Below are 18,927 nucleotides of genomic sequence, written 5' to 3' on the forward strand. Positions count from 1 at the left end.
TGAGGAATGTAACATTCCCGCAGGGTCAAAAAACAGTTGGGTTCCCGATCGCTAGCGTGCCTTAAGGCCATGTACACTACTGAGGACCCTGAACTTGGCATGCGTGCAGAGGGCAACCCGGTAGCTTGAGCAACGGCATAAAGGTTGGCAGTTATCCCCGAATGCCGCGCGGCTGGCAACGGCCGATAGAGACTCAGTGTTTCTTCTCGAACCACACCCGCAGAGCTTCCACCAAACGGGGCTGAAAGGGCTAGAACATTCGGACGTATCACTCCGAGGCCATTGCTCATCTTCTCCGGAGCCTGACTCCGCCCGCCCCCCCGGCCGTGACACCCCAACCGCCTTCATCGAGGGCGCCTAGTGGGAGATGAGAGCATGACCCCCTGCTCACCCCGCACGATCCACCTCGTTTGGGGAAGGCCAAGGCGTACCGTTTCCAGTGCGTCCTTCACAAGACATCTCCTGCCGCTGATATGCAGGGATGTGGACTCGTCCCAGCGGGCAGAGAGAATATCATTACATAATGATAACCCTGTCGTGGCCTCCGACAGACCCGCGCATTTGCGTCCTCGTGTCAGCTTTCCAGCCGTTCGGTGACACATCCCAGACCCTGGTCCCTGACCACAGGTATCGTGTGGCGCGTTGGACTGCCGGTTCAAGAGAGGGCATGGAAAGACATATCGCAATGAGTACCAGAGAGGCTGGGGACGCAGGACCGCATACCGGGTCTGACTGTCATCTTTTCCTGGTGTGCTTCACAATTCCTTCTACAGCAAGATGACCAAGATGCACTAACACGTTTGGAAAGGGCGTAATGCTACAGAAGAAATGCTCATTGCTAAAGTTGATTAAACATAATATTGTTGAAGTTCTCCCCCTCCCACCATGCATTGCCCGGCTCCGACTGCGGGAAGCTCATGTCCCCAATCCCAACGAGCTGCGAAGGCTCCGCGTACAACCACGGGGTCGTGTTAAATGTAAGACTGTCGGTCTGCTCAACTGTGGGCGGGTCGAACACGGCCGCACGCGAGGAGGAAGTGTTGTTCTGCTCCGAGGAAATCGGGGGCCTTTTGAACGACGACGTGGGCGCTTCTTGCCCGCCATCTGCAATGTTGATCGTGATCTCCGGCGACGTGGCGACAATGATTTCGAGCGTAGAGCTCTCGCCCGTATCGACGGGTGGGGCGGCGGGCGTGAGAGACGCGTCCAGCAGGCCGGCGCTGGGAATCTCCTGCAAGTCGGTCGTGGAGTTGAATTGCAGGATTTCCCACATCAGGGGGACGCTGAGGTAGATCTTTGACGGCATCCAGTCCTCGACGTCCATGTGTTCTGAGCCGGCGGCGATGCGCGTCATCCTGTCCAGGTTGCGGTCCTAGCGTGCTGTCAGTCGATGCGGTTCACGGCATGGCAACTTGATTGGGCGGCTCACAAGCGCGCCGCAGGCGGCGGAGCAGGGGATGAAGCTCTTGAGAAACCTCCTGCACTTGGCAAAGTCTGTGTTGGACTTGTGCTTCAACCTCGCTGCCGCGGCACAACAGTAGTAAAGGTGCACCGTGGCCGCGATCGCGGCCACATGTCCAAAGAACGGATCCACGAGCGGCACCTGCTTGTCCACGACCATGTCTATCATTCGGACGATCCAGGTGGCGTGGAGGAGCGCCTGCTCGGACGATCTCCTCCAGAAGGTGTTGGGAATACCTAGGTTGGGGTTGTGCTGAGCCCCGACGATGTAGAGGAATGGGTGGTTCAAAACGGTCGGTATCGCGTGGTACGTGAACTGCTCCTTCAGCCACGGCGCCCAGTAGTCTCGGTTCAGCTTCAGCTCCTCCATCTTGCGCTCGTAAAACTTGACCGAGTCGTACCGGTGGCACATGGGGATCCTGTTCTCCGTCTCCATAAAATCCGAGAGCACCTTGGCGTACATGGAGTCGTTCCGCCAGGGCTCCTTGAGGATATTGTGAGAGCAATCGGACACGTATTTTCTTACTTGACTCCAGACCCATCCCAAGCACACGCTCGTGTTCCAGATCCCCGGCTCGCTCGGAGTCGTGGTTCCCAGCTCGTCCCTGGGCAGCGGCGGTGCCTTGGAGTCCGGCTCCATATGGTTCCCGCTTGCTGGTAAAGCCGGTCGCCGTATGTCGTTTGGGTAGCTGAGAAGTCCATCCTGTCGGCCGTACGATTGCTCCAGCAGCTGCAGGCTCCAGAAAAGCCGCTTTTTCCTGTCCGTCGTCGGATCGTCGACGTTGTAAACGGATTCCATATCAAGCATAGCCGAACGGCAGAGCTGAAGAGAAAGCCCAAGATGAAATTGACCAAGGTGCACGTTTCCGTCTGAACTGTCAGCATCGCGCATTCTCTACCCGTCTCGCGGTAGTCATCGCTTACCTATGAAAGACGCGTATGAGAGGAGGCACAGACTCTCGATGGTCGTGATGTCCACCGTGCCGTTCGCTATACGGAGCATAATGAGCGTTTTTGCATTGCTGCTGTAGAGCTGCATGTGGTCGCGCTTTTCAGAGAACCGCGATGTCAGCGCCAGAATACTGCTCGCAAGCTCCTCCGGCAGCGAGTCGTAGTCGCCGACCTCGTCCCTCTCGAAGCACCATATCGGCTGACGGTGGCAGTACTTGAAGTAGAGGTTGATGCCGGTCGCCATGTCATCAGGGTCGAAGACGACGGCGGACGTGTTGTGGTCGGAAGGGTAAGTCGGCCTGTTACTGCGAGACGGGGGCGTTACCGAGTATGACTTTTCGGAGGTGTCGGTGACCTCTTCGTATGCTGCTGCCGGATGTCCTTGACGGGCGGGGTGGTTCGGTCTAAGAACCGGTCAGATGGTCTGAACGTAGCATATTCGCGTGCGGTGCCGTGTTACAATCCCCCTCCGCTCAGGAGGAGATCCAGTTTCTCTTCCAAGGTTTGCAGCCTCTCATCCTATCGGTGGTAAGTCGTCTGGCATCGCTGGTCATAAGGCGTCTGGAACACGTACCGACCTCCCGCTTTGTGATGGCCTCACCGCAGGATACGAACATGATTGCTGGAGCCGGACACAACTTGAGCACGACGGCTTCTCACCCGGGCAGCGGGTCTTTTTCCGCCTGCGTCATCTGTCAGCGGCGCGCAAATGAAGTGAGAACCGAATGAAGCCGACAAACCTGCAAGTAAGGCAAGCATGATGTGAACGTCGTCTCCCCCTCAGGCCGGCAGAACTGATGGAGCCCTCCTCTGGCGGCATGACATTGAAGTATTTCACAGCCTGAAAACACAAGAAGGTTCATGAGAAAGGCCTAGAAGCGTACGTGCCTCCACTAAGTACTTTCGATTCATAAACACCCTTGCCACGAACCCCGCACCGTACGGACTAATCCGAGTAGTGAGGGGACCGGACACCGTGCATTCCCCTCTCAGACTAACCGCCCTAGGCAAGGTGACCCTACGATAAGCACCGGAAAGCATAACAGATACGTGTGTGAGGAGATAAGAGCGCTTAAAACTGTATTTGTGTCACGTGAATGTCGCAAAGATCTCGGCCTTCTGAGTCCATGAGCTCATCGTGATGATCCAACAACCCAGCAAGACCTGCCACCACGACTAACATGGTGGCACGCCGGTAGTCAAAAAACCTTAAAACGACCTCCAAGTCTATATAAATTTAGCAAAGTCTTCGCTGGGTCAAATTGGCGCGAGATACAAGCCCTCGTTGCGATGCTGGGCCTGGTTGAACAGCGGAACACTAGACCGTATGCAGATTCGGGATTCGGCTTCTAGGACATAGAAGTCTCCTCTGCGGTACGAAAACAAGCTTTCCTGGCTAGCTGAGAGACTGACAGCGGCCCAGCTCTGGCAGATAGTGGATTTGAAATCATTGCTCAGTTGTGCATGCTCCATATAGGGTTCCACATGTCAAGATTTATCGCACCCACTCCATCGTGTACACTCCACGGTGCAGGGAGGGAAAAAACGGCATGTCTTGAAACGTTGAATTATCCCAGGCCCCACTGCTTTGTGTCTGCCGAGGCCCAGTATCTATATTGAATGCCGCTATAGAAAAGTTGCTTAAAATACTACAACCTCGCAACTGGATCCACAAGATCACTCAACTCTGAGTTGGGGTACTCTGGGTTCTCCAGGTGGTCTGGACGCTCGCGGTCCCAGGCCCACCTCGTCTTCAGCTCTGGAGACAGAGAATCCTCCAGCATCTGAATCACGTACTTGCCGAGTACTGGGAAGAACTTGAACCCGTGGAATGAGCCGCAGGTTGCAATGTACAGACCTTTGGCGGCGGAGTGTGGAGAAATGATGAAGTCAGAACTCGTTGTGAAGGCATCCCTTTTGACAGTCAGCAGGTTCCTTTTTGGGACTGCCCTTTTAGTTCACGTTGCAAAAACTTACCAACAAATGCGGTGCTTGGTCATCTTCCAGTCTGCACTCTTGCTTCCGTACCACAGATCTCTCTGCTCGGCGATATCCTCTTTGAGACGCCGAGAGACTTTCCACTGGCTGTAGTCCTTTGCCGGTGGTGGTGCCGAAACGTGGCGGCCGGGCAATATTTCTTTGGTATTTGAGAAGATCTTGGATCCCCACCATTTGAGTTCTCTATCCTTTGTCGGCGGAATACTTCCGATAAACGGTTTGCCTGTTTTGACGGTGAGCCCCTCAGCTCAACGCGGCAAATCCAGAAAATGATCATCGTGAGCCAAAAACTTACCATGTCCTGTATATCCTTGGAAGCCTACAGGCATATTTGCGTACTTCTTGTACTCCTCCTCGTCAAGTTCAGCCATTCCCGTTGTGATTCCCGCGGCCAGGATTCTGTCACCAGCTCGGAGGTTGGTCAGACCGCTCTTTGCGGCACTCAACTCCAACAGCTTTGGTGTGTACGCGCCAGTGGAAAGGATGGTGTGGTCAGCTGTCAGTGTCTCACCCGCTACTGTCTGGATGCCCGTGCAGTTGCCACGGCTGTCGAACTGCAGAGACGCAGTCTCCGCAGTCACGTACTTGACACCCAAATCCACCGCCTTGCGGGTGACTGCGCGCAAACAGTCTCCGGCAGCAGCCCATCCGCTGGCGCGGTTCACCAGCACCTCCTTGGCGCCGCTGTAGTCGGCGTCTTCAAAGAGCCCATTATACAATTTGCGGGCCTCGGAAACGGGCAAGGCAATGATGTCGTCCTTGCGACCGAGTTTCTTGTGGTGGTCAATGACATTCTGCGCGTAGTCGCTGCGGCAGATCCAGTAAACCCCCGTCTGGTGGAAATAGGGCTTCCAGAGCGGGTCATTCTTGAAGATATCCTGTGCCTCCAGAGCCAGCTGGCAATAGGTGAAATCATCGTAGTCGGCGCGGACCACCTTGTTCCAGTCCCATGAGGCGGCCACGCGGTCATCAGCGTCAAACGCATCCTTGTCGACCAGGGTCACGGATGCATCGGGGTACTTCTTGATAAGGTGATAGGCGGTAGACACCCCAAATACACCCGCGCCGACAATGAGATATGAAGGTTTGCTTTCGGTCATTTTGTTGAAGAAGTAGTATGACATGAGTCGACGGGAGTGTGATGATGTGCAAAAGGGGTCTCTTGCAGCCAAGCAAGTAGGGTCTCAATTTCCGAGGCTTTTTGCAAGACGGTACGGAGAGACGGAGGCAAATAAATCAAGTTACATACTGAGCACCTTGTATCTTGCCTTTCACGGAGCGAGGCGACGGTTTACTTATCGGTGACCTGTGTGATCTCCCCCACCTCCAAGACCGGAAGGGGTCCCGATGTCGGCTGATATCCCGGATGCCGATCACGTGACAAGTCCGGGCAGCCGAGGACCGGTCTGTTCTGCGCGCGAAACTGGAAGACGTCCAAATCGCGATCGTTGAGCCCTCAAGTACGAGTGCTGCCATGCGAGTTTATCTTGCGATTGAAGAAGGATCCCACACATTGGCTGACATTTCGTGTTGATCCTGTTGGATCTGCCCCAAGTCGGACCAAGACCTCAGGGATGCCCCCGGATGGACCGAGATAAGACGCTTGACAGGGGCCCGAATAAGGAGCTGACCCCGGCCTGGTTCTTTCGGCTTGGGTCTTCACCTCCGTGTAAATCAGATATGGGCGACACCATCACGATAGATACGAAGGTTCTCGGTGTACCGTGTGTGACAAGGTGGTTGACTCGTCGACGGATGCAACCCATCGTCACAGCGGGCCGGCGGTGTTTGGGCGGCGTGCCGGCCTGGTGCCGAACGTGACACTTTTCGTTCAATGCATGGCGAAGAAGGGTCCTGGTCTAGCCCGTGGTCGACTCGGAGGCGATGAGGCGCCATGGGGAAAGTGCAGCGTGCAGCGAGTGGGATGAACACCGTGCTTCAGCCTAACCAATAGGGGAAAATCCATTACACTGTTGGCATGTCTGCGGACGAGCCTGCTGAAAACAACGTGTCTCTTCGGGCGCCAATGGAGTCAGAACCGCGTGGTTGTCCATGATGCGGGGTCCATCCAATGAAGAATGGACAGTCAAAAGTTTCCAGATTCGGTAAGGATACTCGTTAGTGGCCGATGTGTGACAGTTGTTTGATCCACTCTATGGGGTTTCCTCGAGAGGGATAACTGGTTAAAGTAGTGATAAGCAAGGATGGGCAACTTAAGGTGTGTGTCGGTGGGCCGGATCTTCAGAGAAGGGTGTCTGGATCAAGCATCGTGCGTCGAGTCTAGACTCCCAGGGGTGGGCGCTGCACCAGCACCGCATCATGGAGGAATCTTAGTGTACATCCACACCTCTCGAGGACCCCGGATCACGGCCACCACTGCGCGGCTCGGTCCGTACATCCCACACCACGGCGTTTGGAAATCCAATCGGCCCCGTGCGACACATATGCCGGTCATGTGATCGGTATAACGACCGGGCGGACAGCCACCTGATGGCTTTGTGTGTCTGAATCATTGAGAGGCGTCCGGTGCACGACGTCGAGCACCGATGCGAATGATCGGCTTCCAGCCCAAGAGATAGCGGAGGGCGGAAGGCACTTGAAACGGGCAGCCAGCTTATCACTACTATATAGAAGGACTGTCATCTCTGGGCTTAAGGTTCTAAGTAGCACAAATCAGACCACAATCATCAGATTCACAATACCCGAGCTCAAGCTCCATTCCAAGCTCTTTAGCATTTTTTCTCATTGAGAACCATCTAAGCCATCTTACACAGAAACCGGCTGGTCTAGCAATGTCACTTTTCAAGAACTATTTCGGCTTTGGCGGCTCCACTCCCGCACAGGACGATAAGTCCCCCGTCAGAGCTCTGCCGGCAACATGGTACACATCCCAGGAGATGTACGAGCTGGAGCGTCGCGCCATCTTCTCCAGAAAGTGGCTCCTCACTACCCACAAGGCCAGAATTCCTAACCCGGGCGACTGGGTACGATATGACGTCGCCGGCTACCAGTTCATCATCGTCCAAGACAGGAAAGGAAAAATCAATGCCATGCACAACATCTGCAGACACCGTGCTTTCCCCGTCGTCACCAAGGAGGAGGGCAACAGCTACGTCTTCTCTTGCAAGTACCACGGATGGTCCTACGGCCTCAGCGGCAACCTCGCCAAGGCACCCGGATACCAAGACCTTGAGGGCTTCGATAAGTCCAAGAACAACCTCTTCCCTATCCACGTCCACGTCGACAAGAACGGCTTCATCTGGGTCAACCTTGATGCCGGTGAGAAGCCGGAGATCGCCTGGAACGATGACTTCCTTGGCATCGACGAGCAGCCCAGATTCGAGCACTACAACTTTGATGACTACGTCTTCGACCACCACTGGGAGATGGAGGGCGAGTACAACTGGAAGATTCTGGCCGATAACTACAACGAGTGCTACCACTGCCCTACTGCACACCCTGATATCCCCTCAATCGCCGACCTGAACTCCTACTACGTCAACACTCAGAACGCGTACATCCAGCACTTTGGCCAGCCCACAGAAGAGCAGATTGCCAAGGGCTTCCGTGTCGCCGCCACATACTTCTGGCCCAATGCCTCCATGAACGTCTCGTAAGTCATTCATCTCTAGAGTCCTTCCTGAAAACATGCTAACGTTTGCTGCCCTAGACCACACTTCTTCTTCATTCAGCGATTTGTGCCCAGCGGCCCCTCAAAGTCCGAGATGCGCTACGAAGTATACCGTAACAAGAACTCCGGCGACGAGGATTTCAACGTCATCAACGAGATGTACAAGAGAATCATGTCGGAGGACAAGTACCTCTGCCTCAACGCGCAAAAGAACATCAACGCCGGCATCTTCGTCAATGGCGAGCTGCACCCGGAGATGGAGAAGGGACCTCTTTTCTTCCAGAGGAGGGTACGCGAGATCATCACCGAGCACTGGAAGAAGGAGCAAGAGACTGGCAGCGAGATCTGGCCCGCACAGCAGCAGGTGCCAAAGACCGCCGAGGTGAGCCAGAGTGATTCAAAGCTCTGCTCGGCAGTGGACTGCTGTAGCAGAAACAAAGGCAGAATGGACGATAAGAAGATGTGTCTTGACGAGGCGATTGCCTTCTAATAACAGGTCGATGGAGGAGAAAAGGGACATCATGCGATTACATCATTTCGTGATTGGCGTTTTATAGCATTCATTTGATATTGCAAGTTATTTGCAGCGAAATTGACAATTCATTCACTGAACCAATTAAACCAATGCAACAGTACTCCTTTGCCAGTATTCTTCCTACTTAAGATTGGTGGCTGATTTCTTTTCCAGCGTCCACGTTGCCACTTTTGCGCAGTTCGAAGCACAGTGACCCCTTTTTGATTTGCGTGTAATCATACTATGCTAATATATGCTTTTTCCTATGTAGCGTCCCTGTAGAAGCCAGTGTTGACAGAGACCCCGCACACCATCTCTTGTGTAGGAGCATCGAATGCTCGTATATTGAGTTGATTTGTGCGGGTTATAGCAATAGCTGGTTGGAGAAGGCGTAGCCGCGTGAATTTTGTTCGATGTGCTTTCAAAATGAGATCAACCCCTAAATCAGCAACGGGCAGACAGTTCGCAGCCCAAAAGCTGTCGCAAAATTTTTCAGCAAGGTGAGGGAACGAAATGAGTAAACATATACTCGAACAGATTCATGGATCTAGGGGAAATGTTAAAATCCATTAAACTCTTCATGGGCGTAAATGCTCAGAACTAGATGACTTAAACAACTCTCAAGCAACGCTTCAATGCCGGGGGCTGACTTGTCTTACACTCAGTCACTAATCAAAGAAGTGTGACCCTCAATTCTTCTCCCATGTCTTTACGCAATGCCCGTTGAATTTCCTCCAACAGAGGGTTGATTGGAGTCGCGAATTGTAATCCACCTTTACTTGAGGCTTCGCCTGCCTCCATTATGTGCCCTCCTCCCCACAACATACCGGCGACTTCATGCTTATGGTTCAGAACAGCAGCTCCCGAGTCTCCTTTACGCCCAAAAACACGCATCGAGTTCCACTGGTCACTCACCACTGGCATGGTCTTGCCAGTGATCATTTCCGTTCCCTCGTCAGTCTCGTACTCAAATCGACAGAGGGCAGTCGGACAGCTGTGACCTGCGGTCTGGCCAGATGATCTGCCCAATTTGTACACCAAATGGGGCATTAAGCCATCGACGGGATCATCGTCCATTCGTGCCACGGATCTCTATTACGACTGTCAGCTTGGTTGTAGACTAGGGCTCAGGTTTAGACTTGCGTTGACGAGTTCCTTCTTCCTGTGCTTTTCAATACGTCGGTCATCTATTTCGGTCAAAGCCCAGTCTTGGATAAAATCTAATCCTCTATCTTTTTGTACGGGGATGAAAGCACCTGATGTCCGAAATACGGTCCCAAGATGCCTGTCGGATGTGGATAATGTATGCAGCGCTTTGGAACATCCAACTTGCATCATATCGCAAGATTCCAAATGCCTCCTTTCATAGTCCATCAGACGCTTTCCCACGTTTTGTCTCTTCTTCCACTCCGCATATTGGGAGTCTGGTTCGGTGTTCAGCTTATCCTCCAGGTATCTTCTCCATGTTTCGTGGTCCTCGAAAGACGGGCTCTCGATAGCTAGGTGGCCTCTGGTAGCTGTGAGGATCGGATCGCGTTTACCTAGGCAGGCTTGTCAGGATCCGCAACCCAAATTTGGTCAGCAGCGGGAGGATAATCTGTGAACGACTCACGGGAGACGACGTGATGACAGGTGAGCAACATGATCTTGTGGACCTTTTTGTCGTGTTTGTTTCTACTGGGTCTTTCAACCCGGACAAGGAAGCCGGAAGACCCCGTGCGACCAGTCTCCGCGACTCCGAGAGATCTACCCAGGTGTTTGCCAGAGTATATGTCCAATGGGTACAGACTCTCAAAGTCCAGTCCAAACTTCAGCTCTTTAGGTTTTCCGCAGAAAAACAGGCTCGGGGTGAAATGGAACACGGAGACTGCGACTGTGTTGTTGAGACCCAAACTACAGTACAGAGTCAGAGCAGCAGTAGCAATGCAGCATACACAACCTACCTTGTCAAGAGATCACAGACGTCGGTTGCGATCATTTTTGCGAGATCGTCTGTGACGCTTTGACAAACGCCAATGCAAATTGAGACTTGACCAGTTTCAACAGGATTCCAATTTTCCAACGGTAATCTGATGTTGAGGAGGGCAATGAGAGTCCAGTCCTGGGTGCGTCCCTCTATCAGCCGAGCAACACGGTCATACGACGTCATGCCGGTGTCATCGACCTGCTCCCATCGATCATTGAAAGGCTGGTCTTGTTCCGAATTCAGCCCACAGAATACTCCAGAGAGTGTACAACTTGCCTCATCTAATTTGAGATGGGCAGCTGAGGCCGGACGTCTGTGGACCAAAAAAGGGTTGCAGCACTCATCTCTGTAGTTGCCGGACTCGGATTCTGCTTGACTAGATCGGAAGTGCGGATCTTTTTCAGCCACATCATGGGGAGACTGCAATTTTGAACTTTCGGAGCCCATTTTCTGGCACAAGTGATGAGAGAGGTGCTGTGGAGGGGGATCGCCGACGTTTTGAATGGTTTTATGACTTGATATCGACACGTTACTCTGAGCTGAATGTGACATATAAAACATGAGAGAAGAAGAATGACTTAGATATGAACCAATCCAAAGGTATTGCTGTTGAAAGGACGACCCTCTGGTTTGCAATTTGTTTTTGTTGTCTTTCTGCGACGGGTTTTGGAAATAGGTTCCACGGCCATGTTCTAGAAATTACATTGATCGTCTCTTGTTGAAATACAGAAATAGCTAGAATCCATTGTCCCGAAAAGTCGAACCCATGCAATGCTCCAAGGATCATGGCCCTTGCTGTTTGAGGTGTCTTTGTAGGGTGTATTCTCAGACTTCTGCGTCTTTATATCTTTCGTCGTCATCTTTGGATCTGACCCGAAATAGTTTCCTTTGTTTTGCTCAGTTTTGAAATAGACCTGAAATAAACACGTCTTAACTTCTGCAATTCGAACTGTTTTTGGGCTAAAAGCAACGTCAGCTGGTGCATCCAGAAAATTCAAAAGTCTTCCTCATCCGTAGCAAAGGGAAGCGATAACCATGTAACCCATTCAACTAGAGTGGTCAGTCCCCGAATAGCAAGGAGTGTGACTTGAAAAAAATGCCGCTGGCCAGTTGGCTATGACAGGTCATGCCACCGAATGCCCAAGTGCTACACATTCTCCTTCATCAATGTCTTAATACACATGATTTGCCGCGCCCTTGCAGTGGCGATAATAATTTTCTCCATAATGCTATGATTATTTTCGAGGTTAAATCTTCGCCGATCTCATTTGTCAAGGAGCATTGCGTCCCAAACAGATACGGCAATCCGAACTCGGTTCATCGCGTTTTGTTGATGATTGCGGAGCTGTTTGGTGAAACGGCATTTCTCTCAAATTGTGCAAGGCGAGTATCAACTAACTAATGATGGCTGTCAACGTAGCATATACGATGTGCCAAGTGATTGAATGGGAACTGCATGCCTGGATTTTTGAAGACAAGAACATTTCAGTGAAGCAATGATGACATGACCGCTTCCCGGTACGTTGTACCACCTTGGTAGAATATTTTCTCCCTAGTCAATTACCCCCCCTTATTCAGTATATAGCCGGGCTAACAACCCCTGTTGGTATCCATGCGGGCAATGTTTTGCCGTTGTGAGGAATGTGCTCAATAGCCGGCCAAGAATTCCCTCCCCTTGGGATTTCAGATTTCGTCTCGGAAGTCGGCTAAGCTACTTCGACCGTAGTTGGAAGGTAAAAATTGATTGTGTATTGAGAGCTAACTGAGCACTCTGAAAGTCTCAGTAGAAGCGTAACAGTCAAGACTCAGGCACAGGCAGGGGACCCAACAGTCAAATTGAAGGGTGGCCGGGCCGTGCGCGTATGTCCGAGGCACAGACCCGACCAACCTCCACAGGACTAGGGGAGTCTTATTCAACCATACTGATTACGGGGATTTCGCAACTATCACATGGTCAGTAAGCTCTCTTGTCATTCTTCCAAGCAGCTTCTGGGGCGTAGTTCATACTTAAACCGCGACGCCGTCAATGCCTCTTTTCACTGGGAAGCCACCGGTTCAGTTTGTGACCGATTTCTTCCTGGTTGACATTATCGGGTTTCCACTGGAACTTGGCAATGAGGACTCTCACCGAACAGGTCTTATGCATTTAACACTATGAAGGAGCCGACGGAAAAGCAGAGGGCATGGCGGCTATTTACTCGGCTGCAGGGATCGTGCTTCATGGCTTGGATATCTTCGGAGGCCCGCTGGAATGTGGGGGAATTGAATCGGTGTTCATGTCGATGTTGCTATGCTATGATCAGCTGCTCTCGGTGTTAAGGCAGCCTGAGCTAGCTGCGACAAGGCATGTGGGCACTTGAGCTGCGTACGCCCTTTGCCGACCACAACTACGCCGTTTAGCGTCCCCGCGCAAACGGGGAATTCAGCGGACAATATCAACTATCAAGACCAACTGCTTGTATAAGACCATAAATTCGTCACGCACGGGCCAGCAAATTTCGCGCTAATAGGTGTGTTGTGGTCATCAAAAGGGATGGCACAACCCCATCATAACTTAGGCACCGCTCTACAATTACTAATCCATCCATACCAAGCCATTTGCCCTTCAAAGCTCCCTGAAATAGCGGTAAGATACGATGACTCGCCAGGTTTGCGTGGCCCCGAGCCAAGATTTGCATTTGCTTGACTCTTGCGTCCTGACGGCAACCTCAAGAATGACACATAAAAGATTGATATTCCTAGGCCATTGTGAAAGGGCAGTGCAGTAAATAACTATGGCTATGATTAATTAGTCTTGATTACACAATATGATTACAAATATGATTACGTCGCTTCCATCTAAACACTTCTGTCTCGGTTGCGCCTCTTGCCGCAGAATCCAGGCACACATAATGGCTGATACTTTTGCTTCATGTCGAAAATCATGCCTCCCTCTCGCTCAGGCTAAGAATTCACAAAATCCCCCAAGGTTGACCCCGCATCTCTACGCATTATTTCTCCGCCGCTGTATTATCGTCGGCGCCATTCTCGCCAGCATCCACGGGCTGGTTGAAAACTTCGTCGTGCTGTCTTCTGGTCAGTATTTCTTTTTACGAAACGTGGGGTTCGTAGGCATATTGAGGTATACATCGCCGATGGATATTACAGTGGTCACCGTGATCTTGTCGCTGCTTTCTTGGCCCTCGGGTGGTGTTGTCGATTCTTCCTCGGTGTTTGCCGACCAGCACCGCGATTGATAATGCGACTCTTCCGGTTCGGATTTGGTTGGGATCGACATTTTCGACCTTTTTCGGGTTCGCGGATCGGGATGGGGTACCAACGGTTCGTTTCAAAGACGAGACGTTCAATGCTCTTTCGAATCAGTCAGCATATTGCGCTCGATTCCGATACTGCAGAGGAGAGGGAGAACTCACGATCCGGACCACTCCAAAAAGTCGATGGTGATTTTATGTGCTGGTGATGAAGAACGCGAAAAAAACAAAAAAAAAAAAACACAGCCATCATCCCGCGAGAACTAGCAGGCATCTGCCTGGGCTTTACCCGATCAACATCCTTGCAAGAAACGCGCAATGGCCAATTTGAGGGACGTGTTTCGCAGCGCCGGGACGGGAACTGGACGGAGGAGAAGCCTCCCAAATTCTCAACCAACACTGACCAACTCGTCTTAGCTCACGCCATCACCGCCTTAGCGAGATTGCAACCGGCATGGGGCCTTGCAAGACCGTTGGAGCTCCCCGCATGTTTCTTGCCTCTCCGCTAATCGGAGCACGAGAATTTCTGCGATCCTGCGGGAGTTTTGCTACGGGCGATGTTTGCGAAGAGCTTTATCTTGCTGGCATTGGCAAGATCTTGGGGGTGCTGGAGAAATTGGTCGTCGGCCAATCGCACATTCAGGGGTTGAAAGAGTGCCTGCAATAGCAGATTGCTGGCAGAACTTGGAACCAACAGCTAAAGGTGACATTTCTCGGCGAAAACGCCGAGCGAATACAGACCGACCATTCGAAATGAAAAAGGGGGGTTAGCCTCAACACCCGGTCATTAATTACCAAGTCAGGCTTCTCGAGTTACATCGAACTATCAAACCCTGTCTAGTACAGGCTCTACTGGCTTTGTATCCGTATAGAGTTCATCTCAATCACGAACGAAACACAATCAGCTGCAGCAGTTGTCAATGACAGCTTCGTATCATGAGTATCGCTTTAGAATCGACCAAAGACTAGCATGTGGTATCTCCGGCCTGGTACGAAACATAATTTTGAAAGGAAAAAAGGAACGGAAAAGATTCTCCCAAAAAGAAAACGAGGACGAAGACAGATACCCCCACCCCCGTCTCCCCCCCCCCAAAAAAAGGCGAATCGCCAAACATGTATGCTTCAAGTTTGCGGGAAAAGGGCCACTGAAAAGACAAGTACCCAGAAGCAAAGAAGCCACACAACTGAGCCCAGATATGTTCTCCGATCTGGGGAGCCCGACTTTGATTGCGTCGGAATCGGAACGAGGGTTGAAGTCGTCTGGCCCGAAACGGTTGTCAAATTCCAAACCAGGTTGACGTTGGACGAGGACGTTTCCCCAATGAGCCCAATGCCGCCGACATAATCACTCAAATCCCAATTCATCGACATTCCCCCTTGGGTGTATAGCTTGGAAAGCTCCGAATAAGAAAAGGAAGCCATCGGCTGTCCGTCGCCGTCAATGATGGTCGCCGAGTTCAACGTCCCGGTCACCATTCGCGCGTTCGCCAGAAAAGAACCGCCATCGAGATCGCCAAACGGCACAACAACCACATTCACCTTACCATCCAAGGTGCGGTGCATCGTAGTCTCGGTGCCCGAATATCCCTCGGACGCAAGCTGCCGCTTGAAAGAACCACCCTCACAGCCCTGCAAATCGTCCTCCTTCACCGTCGCACAATCGAGGCCGAGGACCCTTACAATAAACTGGTCCCCAGTCAAGATGCCAACATCGCTGTACCACGAATTAAGGTGGTACCCCTGCAGCTGGTTCTCCCAGGCCGTGACGCATCGCGTCCAGGCGCTGGCGCCACCCTCGAGGGTGGACTTGTATGGGAACTCGTCGCATTCGGTCCGAGAGCCCGCATTGACACCGGAGAGCTTTCTGATGTTCTTGCAGCAGCCGCGGCAGCCTGACTCTCGACCGCGTTGGTTGGCGCAGTCGCTTCCGTCGCCGGCGTAGGTGAGGACGATCTCCTGGGCCGAGTAGCCGAGTTGGTGGCGGATACCTGAATGGAATAAGCATCGGTACGATAATTTACAGGGAATACTGGGAGGGACAAACCTAGGCAAGTACTCATGGGAATCTTGAACCGTTACATTCAGCAGCTGTCTTGAGCAGAGCTCATTCTCCGGCAAGGGGGTGGCACTTACATCGTTAAAGATGTCCTTGCCAGGATAGAAAAATTCAAGCACGGGCAGGTTTGTCGACGTAGGTACCGCCACTACTGTTGCCGATGCACAAGTGCCGGAGGTAACTGGCTCTGACGACACCTTTGGCGTCTTGATTTTGGGAATCGTTACCTGCGGAGGCGGCGACGCGGTGGAGGAAGATGAGGTTCGAGTGGACGTAGAAGTCGGTGTCGATACTGACGTCGTCTCTCGCTTGCACTGCCCATAGCTGTCACCGCATTCATACCCATTCGGACAGCCTGCGCGGTAGTTAGCTACGACTCCCATCAATTACTCGCAGGAAAACGTCAGACATACAGATCCCCGGGCAGCACTTTGTGTCATTGTCGCAACACCCTTCGTTGTTGCAACACTTCCTTCCAGGCTTGCAACACTTGTTGTAGGCGCAGCACGACCAGCCGGCTTCGCACGCCCATGCGCCGCTGCCGCAACATACTGACCCGGCTGGGTAGCAGGATCCGCCACCGCAAGTTTCTGCAGCTTTGTTGCAGCACTTGTTCACTACTGGGACGCAGTTGTCTGTGTTGGGACAGCATCCAGTCATGGGGCTCGGACAGCATGTGCCCGAGTTCCCCAGAGGGCAGCAATTTTTCCAGCACTGGTGAGACTTTAGCCCAACTACTCCCATGGATCGAGGGGCAGAGGAGTTGGAGGAAGGCTCGGTTCAACGTACGCATTGGTCCGATGCACCGCAGCAGAAGCTGCCACAGAACCGGGGGCTCGCGGGGCTATCGCATGTTTGCCGGCCGAAGAGTGAGCCTTCGGATACAGACCCGGTCGAGTTCTTGTCCTTGAAAAGTGATTCGACACCCGAATCAGGGCGGAAAGAGTCTTGGAATGTTCTGTCGACGAGAATATCTGCCCCTATTCCTTGTTGGGGGAGGGGGGTTGCGGCCGCAGAAAGACCACGGACATCGACGCCGGCTCTCGGAGGCGCTGCATTTTCAAGAGCCAAAAGAGTGGCGGCGAGGAAAAATGTAGCGATCGATAAGTAGCCCGTTACTCGTTTGTACATTTTGAACGCGCTAGGCAATGACGCCCGTGAAGAGGGCGGCGGATCACAATGCTTGCGTGACCGGTTCGACCAAGGGGATACAAGCAGATGTCGCACGGTTTATCTACTTGCCTCTGAAATCTCCCAACACACCGTTCCGAGGCAGGTCCTCGCCTCCATCTTGCGGGTTCGCCTTGCAGGTTCGCCTTGCCGGAAATTGAAATCATCAGATGATAAAGAACCCGGTCTCCCGTTTGTTGCTGTCTATCGGCCAAGATGGCCTCACATTGGTCGGGTTCGGGCTCAGGTTGCGCCGGAACAAGCATTTAGAGGAGGGGGCTTACTTCTGCAAGACAATACGAATACTTCCTAGTTGGCGCTGTGGCTGCTTCGTTGCGCCAATCATGCGAGTGTTTGCAAGGGACTATTGCTACCTTGCCTTCAGCCACGGCTTGGCTGCAGGAAACTAAGCAACTTGAGCCTCAACCCTGTGTTTTATTTCAGTAATCAGGTAGCAGGACGAACAAACTTTATGTTAAAGTTGGTCAGGCTGTGATGCACTTAATCTTTCCCCCTGCGCCTCAACGTGCAGGCTTCCCTGACAATTACATCACGAGCAGCAAGACTTCACCACAATAGCCACGTTTTAGGAAACTTGTCTGCAGAGCAATCTGTCGACTCTGCTGCCTAAAGAAGTGCCAACAGGTATCTCAAGCATAGTCTGGCTAGAGATCGGGCTACTTTGACAGACAAGTAGCACGTACAAAATTTCCCCAATTGAAATGCACGTTTTGTGACAGCGACTGCATGGTTGCTGCTGTACAACTCTCACCGCCGTCTGAACGGTTTGTACCAAGAAGGCCAATGGATTCTCTCGGTTGAGAACCCCGGCTTCGTGTTCCGGGAGATAAAAGGTTGACGGATGTATTTTGATGATATTCTGGAAAGCTATCCTCTCTGGAGCTGTTAGTTAGAAAAGTCCAGTCCGTCGTTTGCATTCCCAAATAAGATGTAAATATGAAGCAACAACAGGCGCGCAGAAAATAACATCTCCGCGGAAGGATTTGCAAGTCGAGAAAGATGGTGTGCTTGTGCAACCCTTACGTAAACGTTTTCCGAACAGTCCGGTGGCTTTCTGCTTCTTCCATTCCGCCGACCAGGTTTCTTTACCGCATCACTCGCTGCTGGTGCCCAGTATGCATACCACTAACCTCTTTTAGGACAACGCATCTTCCAACACCTCCCTGATGGGATACCTAGTTTTTGGGGAGCCTGCTTCTGTGGCGCTGATAGATTACATTGGCCACCACGATCATATTTCCCCCCTCTCTGGGGTCTGCACTCGGTTCATCAGATGGTTGGGGGAGTTGTATGGGGAAACTGACATGTCATGATCTGCCTCCAAAATCAGAAAGGGAAGCAAACACAGCGAAGTGCACCCTTTCAACCATCACGAGATGAAGTCGACCATCTGTAGGAGGTGGACAAGCAGTGAACTCAAAGAGAGGCCTGCCCCTTGAAACGCTGTCTCAGTCCGGTAATAGGGTGATAGTTGGGATCGGCACATGTCATGGATGTAAACGGGAAAAATTACATCGAAAAGAAAAGGATCAGCAACAAGACCTCCGAGTCAAAATCATGCCGATCTCCCGTCGGAAGGTTAATCCGCCGCCCGGTGCCCGCGTGCGGGGATTCGAAGATACGCTGCCCGTTGATCGCCCTTTTCCGCGAGACATTCTCTTCACTCGATTGAATGACAATAACATTGTTGGCAAAACGAGAAGGGAACTGGGAACCGGCATGCCGGAAAGAGGCTGTCGGAGCTGATTGGTCTGAGTAGCAATTCCCTGCGACAAGCTGCGAAAGATCAGTGCAGCCATTCGGATGCTGGCCTATCGACGCCATCCTTCACAACCCCTTAAACTGCGGGTTCGCAGTCCGTAGTCCGCAATTCGTGACTTGCATCGTACGACCTACAGTCCACATTCT

General features: G+C 52.2%; 4 protein-coding genes across 4 annotated transcripts; 1 reads left to right on the forward strand and 3 right to left on the reverse strand.

Annotated features, from left to right (window-relative positions):
* Positions 1-838: 838 nt before the first annotated feature.
* Positions 839-3,104, reverse strand: EsH8_V_001055 (uncharacterized protein; the record flags this gene model as incomplete). Its single annotated transcript, XM_083273571.1, has 4 exons — positions 839-1,372; positions 1,430-2,331; positions 2,386-2,816; positions 3,073-3,104. The coding sequence occupies 4 exons, from the start codon at positions 3,102-3,104 to the stop codon at positions 839-841; spliced, it is 1,899 nt and encodes a 632-aa protein (XP_083126286.1).
* Positions 3,105-4,061: 957 nt separating this feature from the next.
* EsH8_V_001056 (sarcosine oxidase) lies at positions 4,062-5,510 on the reverse strand (the record flags this gene model as incomplete). Its single annotated transcript, XM_083273572.1, has 3 exons — positions 4,062-4,326; positions 4,390-4,633; positions 4,706-5,510. The coding sequence occupies 3 exons, from the start codon at positions 5,508-5,510 to the stop codon at positions 4,062-4,064; spliced, it is 1,314 nt and encodes a 437-aa protein (XP_083126287.1).
* Positions 5,511-7,202: 1,692 nt separating this feature from the next.
* Positions 7,203-8,531, forward strand: EsH8_V_001057 (aromatic ring-hydroxylating oxygenase subunit alpha; the record flags this gene model as incomplete). The annotated part of the gene is made up of 2 exons (XM_083273573.1): positions 7,203-8,023; positions 8,081-8,531. The coding sequence occupies 2 exons, from the start codon at positions 7,203-7,205 to the stop codon at positions 8,529-8,531; spliced, it is 1,272 nt and encodes a 423-aa protein (XP_083126288.1).
* Positions 8,532-14,894: 6,363 nt separating this feature from the next.
* On the reverse strand, positions 14,895-16,959 carry EsH8_V_001058 (uncharacterized protein; the record flags this gene model as incomplete). Its single annotated transcript, XM_083273574.1, has 5 exons — positions 14,895-15,760; positions 15,817-15,838; positions 15,906-16,183; positions 16,242-16,542; positions 16,618-16,959. The coding sequence occupies 5 exons, from the start codon at positions 16,957-16,959 to the stop codon at positions 14,895-14,897; spliced, it is 1,809 nt and encodes a 602-aa protein (XP_083126289.1).
* Between the last annotated feature and the right edge of the window lie 1,968 nt (positions 16,960-18,927).

The sequence above is a fragment of the Colletotrichum jinshuiense genome, chromosome 5 (genome assembly GCF_051148585.1).
Source record: "Colletotrichum jinshuiense chromosome 5, complete sequence".
Lineage (NCBI taxonomy): Eukaryota > Fungi > Ascomycota > Sordariomycetes > Glomerellales > Glomerellaceae > Colletotrichum > Colletotrichum jinshuiense.